Source organism: Triticum aestivum, chromosome 2A (assembly GCF_018294505.1).
Source record: "Triticum aestivum cultivar Chinese Spring chromosome 2A, IWGSC CS RefSeq v2.1, whole genome shotgun sequence".
NCBI classification, from domain to species: domain Eukaryota; kingdom Viridiplantae; phylum Streptophyta; class Magnoliopsida; order Poales; family Poaceae; genus Triticum; species Triticum aestivum.
Genome location: NC_057797.1, coordinates 513377085 through 513394640, shown reverse-complemented (window position 1 = coordinate 513394640; position 17556 = coordinate 513377085). Strand labels below are relative to the sequence as shown.

The following is a 17556-nucleotide window of genomic DNA, read 5'->3' as shown; positions in this document are numbered from 1 at the left end:
CCATTGACGATGATGTGGGTAATCCGGATCTTGAGGTAGAACTTGATTCACTTGGCTTGATTTTTACACGCCTTATTGATGATAATGCTTGTCAGGATGACGCTGAAGCCAGCAATGCGGGTTTTGTTGAGGTAACCATTCTCTCTTCCGATTCAGAAATCCTGCCTTTGCCAAAATTTCGTCGGGCAAACCGGAAAGTTAAATTCTCTCATCCTTTTGCTTATCTGGATTCCCAATTTCTTATGAAGACCCAGCAACACGAAGCTTGCCGCACAACCCGGCACAGTGGCCGGGTAGTTACCTCTGCCGGTTTACCAAACAGTCCGGTTCGAAAACGCCGCTCCGAGGTCTCCGACCTTTTTATTGATTTAAATCCTAAAGCGGGTTTCTTCCGTCAACCTCTTAATCCATCCGACTCCGATTACCAGGTCACTTCTCATTCATCGTCTGGTGAATCATCGGCCACCCAGCTACCACCTTTGAAAACAGTTGCTGGGTAAGTTAAACCGAACATATGCTTCCAGTATACTGCACAATGGCTTACACTTTTCCTTGACTTTTTATTTTTCTTTCAGGGCTAAACCGAAACCAAGCAAGAAGGCCCGCCTGGATAGAGCGGCTGAAGAAGATGTGGCCCCAGAACATGACCAAGCACCTGATCATGAAGTGTTTACTTGTGAAGATATCCCCAATGATCCTCCTCTGCAAGACGACGTTATCCCTGAAGAAGGTCCTATTCATATTCCAGCCTCTGCTGATCCGCCTGCCAGCTCTGTCCAGATTGAGAAATCCCACACTCCTGCTGACAAACCGGCCGCACCAACCCAAACCGGCGAGTCAAAAGATGATGATGTTGTGATTACCGGCGTAGGCCGCTCTGAACCTAGGAATCCTGCCACCCTTACCAGGCATACCATCAAAGAGGATTCTTCCCCTTTGAACAAAGGAAAATGGGGTGTTGAATTAGAGACATACGCCAATCTGAATGCTCAAGATCTTCACTCTGGCTACTTAAACCGGCTTTATACTAGCCGTGACTGTGAAGCTGGCTTGGTCAAAATGATGAGGGATAAATTTGAGGTAAATTCCTTCTTTCCTTTCTACCATTGCATTCATCCTTGTAACCCCCAAGGGCCGGTTTGTGACCTTGGTCAAACCGGGACTTGATCCTGAACATTTTTGAAATCCGTCGGCATAACCCTCGAGGGCCGGGTCTAACTTAGCATAAGTAAACCGGGGCTCAAAAATAAAAAGTTGTCCTTAGAACATAACTAGATCAAATAGCCATTAGCCCCCAAGTGCCAAGTTGAATACTTGTATTGAGCTTGGGACTTTGTAATCTAGCAATATACAAAAAATTGAAGGTGCATTAGCCCCCAAGTATCAGGCATATAACTTTTGTTATGTGGTTGATACTTCCATTTCTTGGATCGTCTGTGCAAAGCTTAAAATGCCATCTGTATGCAGGCTGAAGTGAAAATGAAGGAGGACCAGATTGCCGATTTGCAGGAGGCCCTAAAGACCCAGCAGGCTGAAACAGATAAGGCAAAGCAAGAATTGACCAGCGCTTTGAGCACTGCTGAACGGCTGAAAGAAGGCTTCAAGAAAGAGCGGGCTGACTGGGCCACTGAGAAGGCCGGTTTAACCAAAAGAGCAGAAAATGCTGAAGCGGCCCTTAAACCGGTGGTGGATGAACTGACGGCCGTACAGCGGCAAATACACTCTATGACTGCTGCAATCTTTGGTAAGCTCCTTGTAACTTCTGTGATAAATTTGAATCTGCTGTATTGTAAATCCGGTTTGAGACCATTCCAATTTGTTTGTAGGCACACGTATTGGGCACTTAGGAAATGATGTGCGGAAGAAATTGAAAGCTGCCTACACCTTGGTGGAACAATTGTATACCGGAGCCCAACGGATCATCACCACAGCTTCCTATAACAACCCGGCGCCCTCTTTAATCCAGGACACTCTTAGCAAGCTGTCAATGCTTCCAGCCCGGATTGAGGAGCTGAAAAAATCCGCTGCCCGAACCGGAGCCATCAATGCCTTAATCCGGGCAAAGGCATGGGTGCCCGACTTTGATCCTGTGGAAGCAGCTCAAGGCTATCCCAGTCTGAAAGAAGATGGCTCTGAATTCAACGAAGAGGATTTAAGGGCCATAAATCGTGCAGTGCGCCCGCTGGCTTGCCAGCTAGCTGAAGAGGCAGATTTGACGCATTATCAAGCGGGATATAATAATCAAAACAAGCGAGTGCCGGCCCCAACTGTTGAAGCGGAGAATCTGATTCCTCCAACCCGTAAGCACACTTACGCCCCTGATATTGAACCGTCTTCCCTGATCCATGAAGAGGCTGTTTTCCAAGCTTTAATGGGAATCGACTGGACCACTGTTGATTTCCAGCCAATGGGTAGAGACGAGGAAGCTGAAGCGGCGGAGGATGAGGAGCAGGCTTGAACCGGAAGCCGATTTGAAGAGCTATTTGCAACATCCTTCCACAAAACAATGATTTTGTTTGAGCACCATGCTGCCTTGTAATAGGATAGTTAAAACTTCTGTCTGGAATATGCCTTCGTGCATAAGTACTGGAGCTTTTGCTTGAAAAACTTTAATTCATATTTCCTGCAATCAGAAAAAATTGAACTTCGGTAGCGGTTATACCGGCAGCCGAATTATGATCTTGATATGTGTATCAGTAATACAACAAATAGATGACACATAAATACCTGCCATGTTTGATCATAAAGCTGGCTTTAGCCAAGCCTGAAGCGGTGGTTTTTCTAAACCATTACCATCAAAAAGGGAGAAAGTAGCGCCCGTACAGACCGTACTGACTTAATACGAGCCCCCTGGTTACTCCATGATGTTAACAGGGAAAAGGTAAACCAGGCAGACTCCTCCGGATTAAAAGGGGGATCAAAAATCATTGGCTGAACCGAAAAAAATATGCTTGTTGACACAAAGAAATCCAACAAAAGCAAAGAACGAACAAACCATGAAAACAACATGGAAGCAAAAGTAATGATAAAAACCATTTGCAAAGATATGCTATACTGAGCTGTTTAGATGGTATTACCATGGTCGGACAGGATCAAGGCCCCCAATAGGAGTGAAAATGATTCAAGTCAGCCAGGTCCCCAAATGACTCGTGGCATATATGCCAGATAAAGAGGCGTGGCAATGGTTCGGGCCCGACCATGCCCCCAAATGATTTTGTGGCCTTAGGCCGACCAAGAGGCGTGACTGGTTCAGACTTGACCAAGTCCCCAAATGATCTGGTGGCTGTCGCCTATCAAAGGGTGTTCGTTGGTTCGGACACGACCAAGGCCCCCAGTGATATATAAAAGACAAATGTCAAGGGGTAAACCGGAGGCTGCTTTAAACAGAATCACTCCGTGTAACCTCGCATGATGAGAAAGACAGAGACCCCGCTTTAGCTGAGGCTCCGGTTTGATATATCAAAGATAATATATACATTGTCATGATATGTACATAGATAGAGCCGATGGCTCAAGTATAGTAAGGCCGAAGATGAGCTATATTCCACGGTCTGTTGGTCTCCTCTTCTGATGTACGTGAGTCTTGATGTCCTCGAATATCAATCAGATAGTACGACCCGTTGTGCAAATTCTTGCTGACCACGAAAGGTCCCTCCCAAGGTGGGGATAACTTGTGCATATCCGTTTGATTTTGGATGAGTCGAAGTACCAAATCTCCTTCTTGAAAAGTTCTGGTTCTAACCCGGCGACTGTGATAGCAACGAAGATCTTGGTGGTAAATCGCCGAACGGGCAGCCGCTATATCACGCTCCTCGTCCAATAGGTCCAAAGCATCTTGTCGTGCTGTCTCATTGTCTGCTTCAACATAAGCTGCCACATGAGGCGAATCGTGCTGGATGTCACTAGGGAGAACTGCCTCTGCTCCATAGACCATGAAAAATGGCATGTATCCTGTGGACCGGTTTGGCGTAGTATTGATACTCCATAATACAGATGGTAGCTCTTCAACCCAACATCCTGGTGTTCTTTGCAATGCGACCAAAAGCCGGGGTTTGATGCCTCGTAAGATTTCCTGATTAGCTCGTTCTGCCTGTCCATTGGACTGGGGGTGTGCTACTGATGACACGTCAAGTCGAATGTGCTCACGTTCACAGAACTCCTTCATAGCACCCTTGGATAAATTGGTACCATTGTCAGTAATGATACTGTGTGGAAAACCAAACCGGAAAATCACCTTCTTGATGAACTGCACCGCTGTTGCTGCATCACACTTGCTGACAGGCTCCGCTTCAACCCACTTGGTAAATTTGTCAACTGCCACCAAAAGGTGGGTTTTCTTATCCTTGGATCTTTTAAAAAGCCCAACCATATCTAGCCCCCAAGTTGCAAACGGCCATGTTATTGGGATCATCCTTAATTCTTGAGCCGGCACATGAGCACGCCTTGAAAATTTCTGACATCCATCACACCGTTTAACCAAGTCCTCCGCATCAGCGTGCGCTGTCAACCAGTAGAACCCATGACGAAACGCCTTTGCCACCAGAGACCTTGAACCGGCATGGTGTCCACAATCCCCTTCATGGATTTCTCTTAAGATTTCACAGCCTTCCTCAGGAGAAACACAACGTTGAAACGCCCCTGATACACTGCAATGATGTAATTCACCATTGACAATCGTCATAGACTTGGATCGCCGGACTATCTGCCTGGCCAGAATCTCATCCTCTGGTAACTCCCCCCGGTTCATGTACGCAAGATAAGGAATTGTCCATCCGGAATAACATGCAGGGCTGCCACCAATTGAGCCTCCGGATCAGGGATAGCCAAATCCACCTCACCTGGGAGCTTGACTGACGGGTTGTGCAACACGTCCAAAAAGACGTTAAGCGGGACCGGTTTACGCTGAGAGCCCAACCGGCTTAAAGCATCCGCCGCTTCATTCTTCCGACGGTCCACATGATCCACTTGATAACCCTTGAAACAACCTGCAATATTATCCACTTCCCGACGATATGCAGCCATGAGCGGGTCCTTAGAATCCCAAGTGCCAGACACCTGTTGAGCCACTAGGTCCGAGTCACCAAAGCACTTAACCCGGCTTAAATTCATCTCTTTAGCCATCCGGAGGCCATGGAGCAAGGCTTCGTACTCAGCTGCATTATTAGTACAAGGGAACATTAAGCGGAGAACATAACAAAACTTATCACCTCGCGGGGAAGTTAATACGACTCCAGCCCCCGAGCCTTCCAATTGCCTGGATCCGTCAAAATGAATAGTCCAATATGTGTGATCCGGCTTCTCCTCTGGTGCTTGTAATTCCGTCCAATCATTGATGAAATCAACAAGTGCTTGAGACTTCACTGCCGTCCGAGGCACGTACTTCACTCCGTGTGGCCCCAGCTCTATAGCCCACTTGGCAATCCGGCCAGTCGCCTCCCGATTCTGTATAATATCACCCAAGGGAGCTGAACTGACCACTGTGATGGGGTGCCCTTGAAAATACTGTTTCAACTTCCGACTGGCCATAAAAACACCATAGACCAGCTTCTGCCAATGCGGATACCTTTGCTTGGATTCAATAAGCACCTCGCTGATATAATAAACCAGCCGCTGAACCGGATATTCCTTGCCTGCCTCTTTGCGTTCCACCACAATAGCCACGCTAACTGCCCGAGCATTGGCCGCTACGTATAATAATAGTGGCTCCTTGTCGACCGGAGCTGCAAGAACAGGCGGATTGGCTAACTGCCGCTTCAGGTCCTCAAATGCCTCATCAGCAGCTGGACTCCAGACGAAATTGTTCATCTTCCTCAGCATTTGGTACAAAGGGATAGCCTTCTCCCTGAGGCGGCTGATAAACCGGCTCAGCACAGTGATTCAGCCTGCCAAACGCTGAACGTCGTTGATACACTTCGGTTTAGCTAGGGATGTAATAGTCGTAATCTTCTCCGGATTAGCCTCAATTCCTCTGTTAGACACCAGGAAACCCAGTAACTTGCCTGCCGGAACACCAAAAACACACTTGGCCGGATTGAGCATCATCCTGTAAGCTCGCAAGTTGTCAAAGGTCTCCTTCAAATCATCCACCAGCGTCTCCTTCTGTCTTGATTTTACTACAATGTCATCCACATAGGCGTGCACATTGCGGCCGATCTGCTCATGCAGGCAATTCTGTACACACCGTTGATAGGTGGCTTGGGCACTCTTAAGCCCGAAGGGCATAGATACATAGCAGAAGGCTCCAAAGGGAGTAATAAATGCTGTTTTCTCCTGGTCCTTAACCGCCATCTTGATCTGATGATATCCAGAGTATGCATCCAAAAAACTCAAACGCTCACAACCCGCCGTGGCATCAATGATCTGGTCAATACGGGGGAGGGCAAAAGGATCTGCCGGACAGGCTTTGTTAAGATCTGTGTAATCCACACACATACGCCAAGTGCCGTTTTTCTTAAGAACCAGCACCGGATTAGCAAGCCACTCTGGATGGAACACCTCAATAATAAAACCAGCTGCTAAAAGCCTGGCCACTTCCTCTCCAATGGCCTTGCGCCTTTCTTCGTTAAACCGGCGGAGGAACTGTTTCACTGGTTTATACTTAGGATCCACATTAAGAGTGTGCTCAGCGAGTTCCCTCGGTACACCTGGCATGTCAGACGGCTTCCATGCAAAAATGTCCCGGTTCTCACGGATGAACTCGATGAGCGTGCTTTCCTATTTGGGATCCAGGTTGGCACTGATAGTGAACTGCTTGGACGAATCGCCGGGCACGAAGTCAACAAGCTTGGTCTCAGCTGCCGATTTGAACTTCAGATCTGAATCATGCTCTGTAGTTGGCTTCTTTAAAGGGGTCATATCCGCCGGATCAACATTGTCCTTATAATACTTCAACTCCTCCGTGGCACAGACTGACTCCGCATAAGCCGCATCACCTTCCTCACATTCCAAAGCGACCCTACGGCTCCCATGAACCGTTATGGTCCCCTTGTAACCCGGCATCTTGAGCTGCAAGTAGATATAACAAGGCCGCGCCATGAACTTGGCGTAAGCCGGCCGGCCAAATAAGGCGTGATACGGGCTCTGGATCTTCACCACCTCAAATGTTAGCTTTTCCGACCGGGAGTCGTGCTCGTCCCCAAAGGCCACATCCAGGGCTATCTTACCAACAGGATATGCAGATTTGCCAGGCACCACACCATGGAACACCGTATTCGACGGTCTGAGATCTTTGTCTGTTAAACCCATGCGGCGAAATGTCTCATAGTACAATATGTTAATACTGCTTCCTCCATCCATGAGTACTTTGGTGAATTTATAACCCCCCACCTGAGGGTCTACCACTAATGCTAGCTGGCCCGGATTATCAATCCGGAGCGGGTGATCCTCTCTGCTCCACACGATAGGCTGCTCCGACCAGCGCAAGTAACGTGGTAAGGCCGGTTCAACAGAATTCACTGCTCGCCTGTGAAGCTTTCGGTCGCGTTTATCCAAACTAGTTGTGAAAACATGATATTGCCCATTGCTCAACTGCTTTGGCTGGCTCTGATAACCTGACTGCTGCTGCTGCTGCTGGCCGTTTCGATTATTCTGGCTATTGTGACCGCCCTGATTGAAACCTGAACCGGAAGCTCCATCGTGACCCGGACCGGGTAAACCGGATCCTGAACCGCCACCTGACCCATGGTCATACCGGAAGGTATTAGAGTTTTTAAACTCCTGCATGATATAACAATCTTTCCAAAGATGGTTAGCCGGCGCCTCCTTCGTCCCGTGCTTCGGGCAAGGCTGATTCAACAAATAGTTCAAACGGCTTGCGTTAGGATTGGGAGCCCCATTACGATTTGCCGCTTTACCTCTGCGCCGCTGCCCCCGGTCCTGTGCATTAGTGTTGGCCACAAAGTCCACGCTGCCATCCGCTTTGCGCTTGCCTCCGTTTCCATGACCCGCTAGTTTGTACTGCTGCTGTTTGGAGTTGCTGTGCTTCTTTCCCTTCCCTGCTTCATCATCATTAGGCTCAGGATCTTTGGTACTGTCTGAATCGGCATACTTCACTAAAGCGGCCATGAGGGTTCCCATGTCATTACAAAACCGCTTCATGCGTCCCAACTTCAATTTTAGAGGCTCAAACCGGCAGTTGCCCTCCAGAGTTAAGATCGCAAAGTCGGCATTAATCCTGTCAGATGAGTGCAAAATTTCCGAAACGCGGCGTACCCAACGGGTCGTTGATTCTCCTTCCTCCTGGACATAAGCTGCCAGATCTACTATGGACTTGGGCTGCTTACAGGTATCCTTAAAATTCTGTATAAACTGGGCCCGCAAGTGGGCCCATGAGCTGATAGAATTGGGGGGTAGGTTCTTTAACCAAGTACGAGCCGTGCCCTCAAGCATCATGGTGAAGTATTTTGCACATGCAGCCTCATCCACGTCCAGCATTTCCATGGCTATCTCATAACTTTCTACCCATGCTTCAGGGGGTAAATCAGCAGTGTAATTCGGCACCTTGCGTGGACCCTTGAAATCTTTGGGCAGGCGCACATTACGTAAAGCTGGGATTAAGCAAGGCACTCCCAAAGCGGATGTGATTCCTGGTCCGGCAAAGGTGGTAGAACGAACCGGTGTAAGTTGGCCCGCATTATCCGGTGCTGCTAACTCGGCCTCCCTTTGTGCCCGGGCCCGGTCCACCATATCCCGAGCATCGCCAACACCACCTGCCGGGTCATTACCATGGGCCGCTTCACGGCCTCGCGCATTGCTTGATATGGCCGGTTCATCCATGCGCCTGCTATAGCTCCGGCTCGGACGGGGCGTAGAATGAACCCGATCACGGCTGTATGAGTATGCCTCCTGCTGAATCAGCGCAGTCCGGAGAAGCTCCTTAACCCGGCGCGTCTCTATCGCTTGCAGAGAATCCCCTTCGACTGGGATGGCCTCTAGCCGTGCAGCGGCCGCAACAAGGTTGTCCATAGGATTTGAATAATGACCCGGGGGTGTCTGGACCGGCGGAGGAACCGTAATATTTTGGTGAGGAGGTTCCATCAGGCGAGGTTGGACCGTCGCTCCTGGCCCTGGCGCCTCAATCCGGTTTGTCTCCGGGTACCGCGGCGGATTACTGGGTCCAGCTCCTGGAGTGTGAAAGAGATTTCGGGGGTCAAACCCTAACGGCAGGCGTGATCTGTGCTTCCGCTTCAAAACCTCCTGTGATGCATTCTGGTCAAGCATGAGTTTATAGGCCTGTGCGTCCAAAGCGGCCCGCTCTGCAGCCATCCGGTCTTTTTCTGCTGCCAGATCTGCTTTAGCTTGCACGATCTGCTCTCTCACCTTCGCAATTTCTGCATTATGGGCCTCCTGATCTGCCGGATTGTCCTCTGCCATAAGCGCGACTAGTGCATCAAACAGCTCAGATAGAACTTGAACCGGCGGGCGCACAAGGCCTCCTACCCCAACTGCGGCTGCCGCTGCTGATCCGGAGAGCATTGCTGCGGTGGTCGAAGAGTGATTCGCCGCCTGTGTGCCGGCCATGAATATTCCAACCCGGTTGACCTGGCCCGGGGGGTCCGGAATACTGTCGCCATCGGAACAGCCCCTAATCTGGTTGTCTTGCAACTGGTATAGTGATTCGGTCTCTCCGGTCGAGGACTCGTTATCAGAATAGACGACGGTCTCATTACCGTGTTCTGACTCGTCCTCACGCTCACCTTCGTGGACGACTCCAACGAAGACACGCTTCACGGCCGGTTTAACCCGGGTAGATCTCGCACGCTGAGCCGTCTCGATGAGGTTGGTGCAGATGTCCGGCTCAGGCCCAGGCTCACCGATTTTGCCAATGAAAACGTGTATGCCACCAAAGGGGACCCGGTACCCGTACTCGATTGACTCGGCCTCAGGACCCCATCCTGCGTCGTCGATGTAGATCCTGCCCCGACGACTCTTGGTCATCCGGCCCACAACATAGCCCTCGAGTCCCTTGAGCTTGCCCTCCAAGATCGTCAAACCATCGTGCGATAGCCCCACGGTGGGCGCCAACTGTCGTGGATTTGTCACGGCAGATGTCCTAGCGAAAGGACTTAGTCGTGGAGCCATCGCTACGAGTTTACTTGAAGGGCTTTAAAGCAGACACAAAGACACGAGGGTTGTATACTAGTTCGGCCCCTTCTATGAAGGTAAAAGCCTACGTCTAGTTGTGATGGAATTGATATGGTCTCGATGGCTAGGGAGCAAACAAGCTTCGCCTAGGCTCGAGTTGTGGTTGTCTGTCCTGAACCGCCACCGGGTCGTCCCCTTATATACACGGGTGACGCCCGTCGGTCCATAGAGTCCTAACCGGTTCATACTCGTATTCCGGTTGCTATCTCCCTATTCCTTACTTACAATACAAGTCATACATCAGGCCGGTTTACGGCTACATGCTCTAACCGACTACAGGCCTTGGGCCTTCATCTGTTTACGCCACTAATGAAGTTAACCCGGCCCAAGTAGGCCGGTTTACGCCTAGTGGTAATATCCCCAACACATACCCAATGCGTCGGGGCCGATCACTCTCTTCTGTGACAACACTGGAGCTATTGCCCTTGCCAAGGAGCCCAGGTTTCACAAGAAGACCAGGCACATCAAGCGTCGCTTCAACTCCATTCGTGAAAATGTTCAAGATGGAAACATAGATATTTGCAAAGTACATACGGATCTGAATGTCGCAGATCCGTTGACTAAACCTCTTCAGCAAGCAAAACATGATCAACACCAGAACTCTATGGGTGTTCGATTCATCACAATGTAACTAGATTATTGACTCTAGTGCAAGTGGGAGACTGTTGGAAATATGCCCTAGAGGCAATAATAAAATGGTTATTATTATATTTCCTTGTTCATGGTAATTGTCTATTGTTCATGCTATAATTGTGTTATCCGGAAATCATAATACATGTGTGAATACATAGACCACAACATGTCCCTAGTGAGCCTCTAGTTAACTAGCTCATTGATCAATAGATAGTCATGGTTTCCTGACTATGGACATTGGATGTCATTGATAACGGGATCACATCATTAGGAGAATGATGTGATGGACAAGACCCAATCCTAAGCATAGCACAAGATCATGTAGTTCGTTTGCTAGAGCTTTTCCAATGTCAAGTATCATTTCCTTAGACCATGAGATCGTGTAACTCCCGGATGCCGTAGGAGTGTTTTAGGTGTACCAAACGTCACAACGTAACTGGGTGACTATAAAGGTATACTACAGGTATCCCCGAAAGTATCTGTTGGGTTGACACGGATCGAGACTGGGATTTGTCACTCCGTATGACGAAGAGGTATCTCTGGGCCCACTCGGTAATGCATCATCATAATGAGCTCAATGTGACCAAGTGTTTGGTCACGGGATCATGCATTGCGGTACGAGTAAAGTGACTTGCCGATAACGAGATTGAACGAGGTATTGGGATACCGACGATCGAATCTCGGGCAAGTAACATACCGATTGGCAAAGGGAATTGAATACAGGATTGATTGAATCCTCGACATCGTGGTTCATCCGATGAGATCATCGTGGAACATGTGGGAGCCAACATGGGTATCCAGATCCCGCTGTTGGTTATTGACCGGAGAATCGTCTCGGTCATGTCTGCGTGTCTCCCGAACCCGTAGGGTCTACACACTTAAGGTTCGGTGATGCTAGGGTTGTAGAGATATTAGTATGCGGTAACCCGAAAGTTGTTCCGAGTCCCGGATGAGATCCCGGACGTCACGAGGAGTTCCGGAATGGTCCGGAGGTGAAGATTTATATATAGGAAGTCCAGTTTCGGCCATCGGGAAAGTTTCGGGGATAATCGGTATTGTATCGGGACCACCGGAAGGGTCCCGGGGGTCCACCGGGTGGGGCCACCTATCCCGGAGGGCCCCATGGGCTGACGTGGGAGGGGAACCAGCCCCTGGTGGGCTGGTGCGCCCCCCATGGGCCTCCCCCTGCGCCTAGGGTTGGAAACCCTAGGGGTGGGGGCACCCCACTTGGCTTGGGGGGCAAGTCCCCCTTGGCCGCCCCCCCCCCCCTTGGAGATCCCATCTCATAGGGCCGCCCCCCCTAGGGGCCCTATATATAGTGGGGGGAGGGAGGGCAGCGGTACCCAAGCCCTTGGCGCCTCCCTCTCCCCTCGTAACACCTCTCTCTCTCTCGTTGGAGCTTGGCGAAGCCCTGCCGAGATCACCGCTGCTTTCACCACCACGCCGTCGTGCTGCTAGATCTCCATCAACCTCTCCTTCCCCTTGCTGGATCAAGAAGGAGGAGACGTTTTCCCACCCGTACGTGTGTTGAACGCGGAGGTGCATTCCGTTCGGCGCTTGGTCATCGGTGATTTGGATCACGACGAGTACGACTCCATCAACCCCGTTCTCTTGAACGCTTCCGCTCGTGATCTACAAGGGTATGTAGATGCACTCCCCTCTCACCCGTTGCTAGATGACTCCATAGATTGATCTTGGTGATGCGTAGAAAATTTTAAAATTCTGCTATGTTCCCCAACACTTACTTCAACAAACCTCCTACTTATGATTAACCCTCCCGCAAGCATCCACAATTACGAGAAAAGTATTAAGAATAAATTCCAACCATAATATTAAACTTTTGGATCCAATCGGTCCCTTACGGAATAGCGCATAAACTGGGGTTTAAGCTTCTGTCACTCTCGCAAAACATCATCTAATTGCTACTCCATAGTGCATTCCCTTAGGCCCAAATATGGTGAAGTGTCATGTAGTCGACTCACATGACACCACTAAGTAAATCACAACATACATACTATCAAAATATCGAACACATATCAAGTTCACATGATTACTTGCAACATGATTTCTCCCGTGACCTCAAGAACAAAAGTAACTACTCACAAATGATAATCATTCTCAAGATCAGAGGGATATTAAATAGCATAATGGATCTGAACATATATTTTCCGCCATACAAACCATATAGTAATCAACTACAAGATGTAATCAACACTACTAGTCACCCACAAGCACCAATCTATAGTTCCGGTAACAAGATTGAATACAAGAGATGAACTAGCGTTTGAGATGAGATGGTGATGTTGAAGATGTTGATGGATATTGCCTTCCCCAAGATGGGAGAGTTGTTGGTGATGATGATGACGATGATTTCCCCCTCCGGAAGGAAAGTTCCCCCGGCGGAATCGCTCCGCCGGAGGGCAAAAGTGCTCCTGCCCAAGTTCCGCCTCGAGACGGTGGCGCTCCGTCCCGAAAGTCCTCTCTCTATTTTTTCTAGGTCAAAATGGCCTATATACCAGAAGATGGGCACTGGAGGTGGGCCTGGGTGAGCACAACCCACCAGGGCGCGCCAGGGCTCCCTGGCGCGCCCAGGTGGGTTGTGCCCACCTGGTGGGCCCCCTCTGGTACTTATTTGCTTCAATTCTCAAATAATCCATAAAAAATCTCCGTGAAGTTTTAGCTTGTTTGGAGTTGTGCAGAATATGTGGCTTGACGTAGCCTTTTCAGGTGCAGATTTCCAGCTGTCGGAATTCTCCCTCTTTGTGTATACCTTGCATTTATGAGAGAAAAGACATTAGAATTACTCCAAAAAGCATTATTATGGATGAAAACATTATAAATAACAATAAGAAAACATGATGCAAAATTGACGTATCACGCCACCTCGACAGGGCGCTCGCTGGCCGCCGCGAGCTGCGCCACGGCGGGGCTCCGCGCGCTCGCCGCGGACCCGGACACGTGGCGCGCGTTCTAACTCGCCGAGTGGCCGTCCCTCGCGGCCCAGCACGTGCTCCTCTCCGCGGTGCCGCCGCGCCGCCTCTTCGCCGACGCGTCCCCTTTCCTATGCCCGGCGCCGGCGGGCTCCCCGCGAGGCTCGTCTCCGTGGTGGACGTGGACTACAGGGGCGCGCCCGTGCTGTCCCGCGTGGTGGACACGCCCGCGTCGTCGTCGTGGTTCCTCAGCTCGCCGTTCCGCGTCGAGGTCGTGGACTGCAAGTAGTCGGCTCCAGTGGCAGCGGCGTTCTCTCTGGCGGAGCTCGAGCTGAGCTGGGTGGTCATCGACCCCGCCCGTGGCTGGGCGGTGAACGTGTCGAGCCGGGGGGCGGTGGCCTTGGGCCGGCACTGGTACATCGGCGAGACGCCGGTGCAGTTCGCGATGGTGCTGGGCGGGTGCAACTTCAAGACCACCGTGGCCTGCTCCGAGGAGGTTGGACACGTCAGCGAGGTCAGCCTCGCCGCGGAGAACGCCGAAGGCGCGGCGGTGAGCGGCGAGGGTGCCCTCCGGCTTCTGGCCGCGGCAATGGAGGGCCGAAGGAGGGGAGGCGAGAGAGAGCGGGAGGAGGCCAAGGCGAGGTACGAGGTGTTCGTCAGGAGCAAGAAGGGGAGGAAGGAGAGCAAGGCGCGAAGAGAGGTGCTCATAGACCTGTGCTGCTCCGCCGCCAGCGCCGTCGCCGTGCTGGCCTTCTTCGCCACCGTCGTGCTCCGGTGACAAGTTCTTTTTGCCACCGACGGACGGATCCAGCAATGAGTTTATTCATGCATGATGTAGGTGCACAGTAGGCATCATGCGGGAAATGAATTGCTTTGTGTAAGATTCCTATATGGTATTTCTGCGCTCCAAATAAGACGGCATCAAGCAAGAACTAACGTGTATTTACATCTTCTCCCTGGCAGCTAGAGTGTGTACATCCATTCTAGTGACAAAGTTTTCCTCCTAATAAATTTAGGTGAAAATGACAGAGAAGTGGAGAGACAGAAAAATCTGCCATGCAATGTGTGACATTCAAACGACACAGTTCTCCGTCCTTAGGTATGGGGGGAAAAGTATCTACCATTGAGTGCATTGGCAGCCACAGTACGCAAGTACGATCAAAATCTACTGTTCCCCCACCTACAGCAATTAATGAAGTTTCTTTGAAGTACTCCTGCTAAGTAGGAACAGCAAAGCACTGGCTCCAGGACAGCCATGGGGAAAACATTGTTCTAGCACAGGATTGTATCAGACACCTGTCGATGTCGACGAGGTTAAAGAGCAGGAACATTATCTGATATGCTCTTGGATCTGTTGTTCTTGCAGAACATAAAATTCAACACAATATTACGCGTCGATTACATTAAAAAATTATATTCTTGCAAAACATAAAATTCAGCATAATTACACATCGGCTTTTCTCTAAGAGCATCGCAATCTACTTTATTTACATTATTTTTTAAGCAACAAGCATCAGCACAACACGCATTTTTTCAGGTGTTGCCGACTGGCTTAGGAGGGCCTCTTGCTATTGGAACTACGTCTGCGGCACGGCCCTGTTTAGCCTTTGCAATGTCGACATATATAACTCGCCCATTAAGTACCTGTTGCAAGCTTGCATTGCTCAGCTCTTCTTCTTTTTCAAATGGAGCGGCAAAAATACAGATTACTACTCCCTCCGTCCGAAAATACTTGTCATCAAATGGATAAAAGGGGATGTATCTAGATGTATTTTAGTTCTAGATACATCTCTTTTTATCCATTTTGATGACAAGTATCTTCGGACGGAGGGAGTAATATATTGAACTAGCAACAGCACTATAGTGATAAACGCACGGTTCCTCCTAGTTTTCGAAAGAAGAGAAGAAAATAAAAACTTGCCTTGCTGTTCATCTCTTCCCGTGCTTTATTGGCCTCTTCCTCGGAGGCAAATTTCACAAAGCCGAATCCTTTTGATCGGCTGGTCATCTTATCCGTGACAATGGTTGCTGAGCTCGAATAATAACAAGTTGCAACTTAGATCGTAACAAGAAGCAAAACAACTAGCAGTGGAAGTTTGTTCTGGCAAGGGATGAGGATAAACCTTCTAATACTTGGCCATAACGCGTGAAAGCTTCTGCTAGGCTGTCTTCCGTTGCAAATTGTGACAAGCCTGTAAAATGATTAGAAACTAGAACTATGTCAGAGATGCATTTACTAAATTGCATATAACAACTGTATCCAACTGAACTGATCCCAACGAATCTCAAATATGTAGGTTCTTCTATACAGTAATAATTTTCAGCTTGGATGGGTTGAGAGAAAATATTTTTTATATCAATCAACTGAGAAATATATTACTAAACCCAGAGTACTTGCAAGAAGAACATGAAATGAACTGAAACTAGTATGTTAAGTGTTAACCGATGATCGTTCATTGTAAATCAGCAGCAACTAACAAGAGCTTATATGTTGTAATAAAATCTACTCATATTGATAGGGAAATTTTGAAGTTACAATAGTAAAGTTGACCTTAGTAATGTATAACAAATGCTAGTTTGAATTACTTCAGCTCTTTTAGTTAAATTTACCTTTTTCGGAAAGATAGTAAACCCCCTTTTAATCAAATTTACCTAAGTAACCTGATCGCTCATATGGCATTTATAATGGAGCAATAAGTATTCCATGTTTATATGGTTATAAAATCACAAGAGTGTAAGCCCCCTACATGGCAGGTCCTACTCACTGTTGGCATATCGGAGGCAGGCATTTTCGGAGTAAAAAACGAAGATATATAACATTTGGTTACCCATATTGACCTGATAAAGAAAATCTCTGCAAAAGATGGGCTCCATCTCCTAAACTTATTCCCGAGAACATTAGTTGTCACTTAAGCTAGCAAAACAAAATGAGTAACCACGTATGGCAAAGCATCTATTGAAGACCACCACAAGTAAAACACATGCAGCTGCACTGGTAAATAGCACTATTGCAATTTGTCGAACAAGGCATGAAACTGCTGCCCACACGAGCATTTCGTCAAACACTTGCTATGCATGCATCCACGGAGCCACCTGCGCATTCACACGCTTCTGGTAACCACTGCACGCGTGAGACTGGAGAGCGAACAGCGGGTTGATATGAGACTGGCCGGGGATGCGACGTAAGGGGGGATGTGGGCGAGTGGATGGGTGAAGACTTTAACCTCCGATGAAGAGCTTGTGTGTGATACCGCGAGAGTGCGTGAGGAGCAGCGGGCGCGTGGTGGCGCCGGCAGGGCTCCTCGTGGAGGTGGAGGCCAGGCGGCGGGAGGCCTCACGCAGCGCCGCCATGGCCATGGCTCTGCCCTCTTTCCTTTCCTTGGGGAAGCCGGGGGGACGGAGCCGGGAGAAGCGGGCGGCCAGATCGTCGCTAGGTCTAAGAGAACTGGGAGCTGTCGCGGGGCAGAAATCGTACTACCTCCAGTTTAAAAAAAACATCAGTTTCTCATGGAAATCGGAATCGGAATACTCCAATTCGCACCTTTTTTGCTGCAGAGAAAGGAGTAGAGAACTCAAAATAGACCTGGAGAACGGCCTCTTCGGTTCGAAAAGTTCTCATGCAAAATTTGATTGCATCTCATAAAATAGAATGTGAGGTCACTTTGAAGTACCTTTTATAGAGTATTCTCCATTGACTTAACTTGCTGAAAGTACTCCCCCATTTTAAAATAAGTGTCTCAAGCTTATTTAACTTTGTACTAAAGGTAATACAGTTATTTTAAGACACAGTGTCAGCGTCCCAAGTAAAGCCATCGAGCAAAAATGACCAGAGCAACACCAAGTCAACAGG

At 49.0% G+C, this 17556-nt stretch overlaps 1 protein-coding gene across 1 annotated transcript; it reads right to left on the bottom strand.

The window, feature by feature from the left end:
• Positions 1-15020: 15020 nt before the first annotated feature.
• LOC123189164 (small RNA-binding protein 11, chloroplastic) lies at positions 15021-17227 on the bottom strand. Its single transcript, XM_044601510.1, has 4 exons — positions 16931-17227; positions 15830-15898; positions 15628-15734; positions 15021-15350 (listed from the first exon to the last, which is right to left on the bottom strand). Exons 1-4 carry the CDS (start codon positions 17061-17063, stop codon positions 15240-15242), a joined length of 420 nt encoding a protein of 139 aa, XP_044457445.1. The 5' UTR covers positions 17064-17227; the 3' UTR covers positions 15021-15239.
• Between the last annotated feature and the right edge of the window lie 329 nt (positions 17228-17556).